We start from the raw sequence: 4786 nt of genomic DNA on the forward strand, positions 1-4786 counted from the left end.
ATATGTTGTAGACTCCAAGAAGGTCTGCTGAAATTCAGCTTTGTGTAGTTGCATTTCTTGATAGTGCAATGCTTGTTGAAAACCATCTTAAATCCACTGCTATCCCCAGCTGTTAGTCCTCCAGTGCTGTTCCTGGAATGGCAGCAGAGAATCATGTTTGAATTCTTAGAAACAGGAGGGATAAATGTAGGGCTTGTGCTGTAAGAGGTGCTCATATTGTTTTGATTTCATTTGCAAGTGTGGTTTGACGACCTCCTAACATTTCCTATGTTTTATTACAGGCATGGTTTAGACTATTGTGTAGTTAGTTGACAATATTATGAAACATAGTTGCTCATCTGACTAGTACCAGAATGTTATTTTGGGACAGTTAAAGTAAAGGTATGGGCATTTAACTACTTCCTCATATGGAAGTAGAATGTGTGGCAGGATAAGAAATTCAGGCTAATACCTGTAACCAGCTTGCACTGGAAATCATTGCTAACATTAACTTTTTTTTTATTTCATTTTTGCCACTGCCTAGGCAAAGCAGCTTTTGTGAGGCCTTTGTTTTTCCAGGTCATCTCATATTTCTGCACGAGAGAAAAACATTCAGAGGGCAAACATTTTCGTCAGTTAAAAGCAAATCACTTTGGTTGCTCTGAAACAGTTGCAGTGTCTTTAAATCGTTTTATATATTTTTAACATTATAGGTAAAGATGTCTGTTCAAAGGCCTTGTATCTTCCTTTTGTAATGATAGGGAGTAAATACTATTTATTTGGCATACATATTTAAAAGATGTGTCTAGTATTAAATAACTTGGTTCAATCTTAGTTTGTATTCTCATGCAAATCACAAACTTGACTAATTTTTTTATTTTTTTTTCCTGAAACTGAAATAGATTTTATTTGAAATTTGCAATTCCAACTGAATCTGGAACCTTAATAACATTACAGACCATGAGGTATGATATTTTGCTGTACTGAGTAGCTGAGTGTTAAAGCTCTCCCCACAGGAGAGAACAAAATTGAATAGATTCCGTGCAGCATATGAATCCACTATATGCTTGGATTTACAAATTAAGTACCTTAAAATGTAGCTTTGTAAATGTACTAATTGCTAGCCTTCCTCTGATGGTGGAAGATGATGGTAAGTTTGTCCTTGCAACCCCATCAAATTAAGAAGTTTTTATTAATTACATTTTTGTTGTTGTTTCTTGTAGGCGTTGTGGTAAATGGCCTGATTAACATCAGTATCACAACAATTGAGAAGCGCTATGAGTTGAACAGCTCCCTTACTGGCTTGATATCTGCAAGCTATGACATTGCTTTTTGTGTACTGTCACTGTTTGTATCTTTCTTTGGAGAAAGAGGGCACAAACCACGATGGCTGGCTTTCTCAGCGTTTATGCTAGGATTGGGCTCACTTGTATTTTCCTTACCGCACTTCAGCAGTGGAAAATATCACTATGGAGCTAAACTTGAAGGTAAGCTTATTCTTATGTTCTGAAAATGTAGCTTTGTTTTTCATTATTCTTTGTAGCAACTTGGTGCAACTCTTAATTTGGGGCAGCCTAGTTAATCTTTGTTGAAGTTGTAAAAATTGAGTAGTATTTCCTAGCGGTGAAAGTAAATCCATGAGTTCAAGAGCTATCTTGGTTCATTGAACTTTCTTTTTCAGATCAGATCTGAGCTTGAATAAAATGCTTTTTTTATTTGTATTGATGAGTGCAATCAAAATTCACTTAGAGTAAAAAATGATCTGGTATTTATTCATCAGTAAGAATGCAGGTTAGGTCAGTGATGTGGAATAAACGTCAAAGGAAAACGGTCAGACTTATGTCTGTTGAAAGGCCACTACATTGCAGTTCTGCTAGATTTTGAACTATTATCTACTCTAAAGGTATGTTAGTAATTCATGAAGAAGTTTTACTAGGTATGTTCAAAATGCTGACTAAACTTGTGTTGTTTTTTTTTTTTAAGTTAAAAAGAAACATGTGTGGAACAAAGCAGTATTGAAATTGTGGCAGTATCCAACTCTGATGTCTTGAGTTATGAGCAAAGCTCTGTAAGACTTTGAATGCTGTGTATTTAATGCCATCTGCTTGTATTTCCATGTGGTGGCACACCTGTAACCAACAAGGAAACATCCAGATATTTTAAAAGAAGGATGACTTAATTTTTCATGGTTGTCTTAATTGTTATTGCATTACTTAAGCAAACTTCTGTAATGACTAAGTATATTAACATGCTAACTAAAAAACTCAGTAGCTATTAAGCAATCTGGTGGAATGTTCTCAGACTTCCAGCTGCTGGTTCTCACTTATATTTTTCAAGTGTTAATCACATGATACCATGCACTTCCATGAGCTGTCAAGATGTTGACTGTTAGTTAAATAACTTAGGTAAATTACTGTTCCCCATTGAATAAATGAGGGCCTGAGGCAGAAGTTAATCTAGCTTTTAACTGAATAGAGCCAAATGAAAAATTTCAACAGATGATTACACATTAAGCTTGTTGCTGCTGTAAGAGTTACTTGCTTCTGGCTATACCACATAATTATTTCTTTGCTATTACTATTTATTACTCTCATACCTCTCTAGTATGTAAGGGAAGCTGAACTTAATCTAAAGGAAGTTCTGACTTGTTTGTAGCTTTGTTTTTCTATTGCAGTGAGATACTGGCAGCACGAAAGTGTTGAAGGTAGATAGCAAACTATTGCAACTGGTTTCTTTCCCTTACTACCAATTTTGATAAGTATCTGTCTGTTCCTGTTTTGTCAGAACATCTCCCATTTCATCTGCCAGAAGATGCTGTAGGAGTTGATACCTTATTAGGGTTTGTGTTCTACATGGTGTCTTGAAATACAGAATCTGTGCAGAAAGTTTCAAGTGATGCATGTGCTTTCTTCTTCGTGACCCTATAAAGCAACTGAATTCATGCTTATTTTTTTTGACTATTTTAATGCAGATACTTGTGCTGTGACAATGAACAGATTTAAGGGTCTTAAGGTGACTTAAACAGAACACTATCAAAAATAAATGGTGCAGAATTCGGGAAATGTGTGTTATGGCAGACTCAAAGTAAATTTACAGGTACTGTACAACAGCATCCTTTCACAGTGAAGTTAACCAGAGTACGTGATTTCACTGGATGTCTGATTTAGCTTGTTTTGATGATGAACTATCTTAGCTACACATTTAATTGTAAAACTTAATAGTACCGCACAGTCCAAACCTTTCTTGTTGCTTATCATTTGGATGAGTATTTTAAAGACCACATACTGGGAGTGAACTCAATTTATGAGTGCAACTTAGAAGTTTTGCAGTCTATTTTTTGTTAACATCTACTTGGTAGTTTGCACCACCTAGTTTTTTTACTTGATTATTTCTGTTCATCTATTTGTAAATACAGTGAGCTTCACCTGGAGTATGACTTTAAAGTACAGTTCAGTATAACATTTCTTGATTGCCAGGTAAATTAATCTATTGTCTAATCTAGAAATTGAAGTCCTATAGACTTCCTGGAAATTACTGTTTTACCATGAGGTATCTGTGTACTTCTTTGTAGGATAGCATGTTTACCTGCTCAGAACTGTTCCACTGGAAATATTATTGCAGTGTAAAAATAGTTAAATCAATGTCTTAATGAGTAGCTAACCAGTGGACTGTCTGTTTATGAACAGAAAAACCCAAATGCTTCTGTCCTGTCTGATTTCCAGAAATACTTGAAACTCAAAACTGTGATGTAGATATCATCTGTTTTGTTATGATGACTTGTTTAGGATCTTTAAATCGTCGTAGGATCTTCTGATCTAGCTCTGAAATTTGGAGTCAGGAGCTCCACCTAGTGTTTTTTTTGTAATTCAACAATTATTTGATTATTCTGACACAGTACAGAGGGCTGTAAAAAACTACAGTTGATATGGTGTTATAAGCAATATATCTTTTATGTTTATCTCAATTCCTATTGAAATGACTTTCATGTCAAATGGAAAATCTAGATCCTTACTTTGTAGAAGGAAGAATCTCATTAAGAGGATAGTCAAGCATTGGAAGAGGTTACTGGACAGTCTCTTTCCAAGGCTTTTCAAAACCCTTCTGAGCTGAGTTCTGAGCAGTTTCATCTGGTGTCAGTTTTGATACTGGATTGGGAGGCTGGACTAAACAACTTCCAGATGCCTCCAGCAACCTGAATTATTCCACAAAACCCTTCTATTTTTTTTTTCATTCCTTACATTATGTATCTTTAGAAAAAGAAGTATTTTGCTTATTGACAAATTTCTACTATTTAAGTTTAAATGCATATGCTGTGATGTAACATAAGTGAAAATGACTTGATCATCTTTCCCCAGTTCTCTGTAGTGCTGGAAACTCTAAATGTAGATCAGTAAAGTAGGGGCTGATAACTAGTGAATCTCTTCAGAATAGCAATAATTGATCTCTTTTCCTGGAACATACAGAGGACTAATTAAATAATGAAGGAGACGGTGATGCACCTAAAACATGTAAGAGGGTTATGGAGTGAACAGAATATGTGAGATGCCAGCCTCTAATTTGACTGTTTTCTTTCTTCACCATTGGCATGCCTGTGGATTTCCTGTTGGTTTTTTTCTCTGAACAGACCATCAGATAAGTCAGATAATGGATAGAGTTGCTGTTCTTTACCCTATCTGGTATATTTCTCTATACCACTTACATTACAGAGTTACAGAACGTCTGTTCATAGAAACTAAGAATTTGTCCCAGAATTCTGAATCTTCCTTGAAGTTCTCTTCCCCATTAAAAACCTACAGGACAGATAGAT

The 4786-nt window shown here is 35.3% G+C and overlaps 1 protein-coding gene across 2 annotated transcripts in view; it reads left to right on the forward strand.

Annotated features, from left to right (window-relative positions):
* Window positions 1-584: 584 nt before the first annotated feature.
* SLCO4C1 (solute carrier organic anion transporter family member 4C1) overlaps window positions 585-4786 on the forward strand; it is a 19578-nt gene continuing 15376 nt past the window's right edge. Inside the window, exon 1 of one of the 2 annotated variants that reach the window (XM_010725919.3) lies at window positions 585-1466. In XM_010725919.3, the coding sequence (XP_010724221.2) occupies window positions 1124-1466 (343 nt within the window). In that variant the 5' untranslated portion in view covers window positions 585-1123. The remainder of the gene's footprint in view (window positions 1467-4786) is intronic. The other variant, XM_010725918.3, reaches the window with a different exon arrangement.

Source organism: Meleagris gallopavo, chromosome Z (genome assembly GCF_000146605.3).
Source record: "Meleagris gallopavo isolate NT-WF06-2002-E0010 breed Aviagen turkey brand Nicholas breeding stock chromosome Z, Turkey_5.1, whole genome shotgun sequence".
In the NCBI taxonomy this organism is placed as follows: domain Eukaryota; kingdom Metazoa; phylum Chordata; class Aves; order Galliformes; family Phasianidae; genus Meleagris; species Meleagris gallopavo.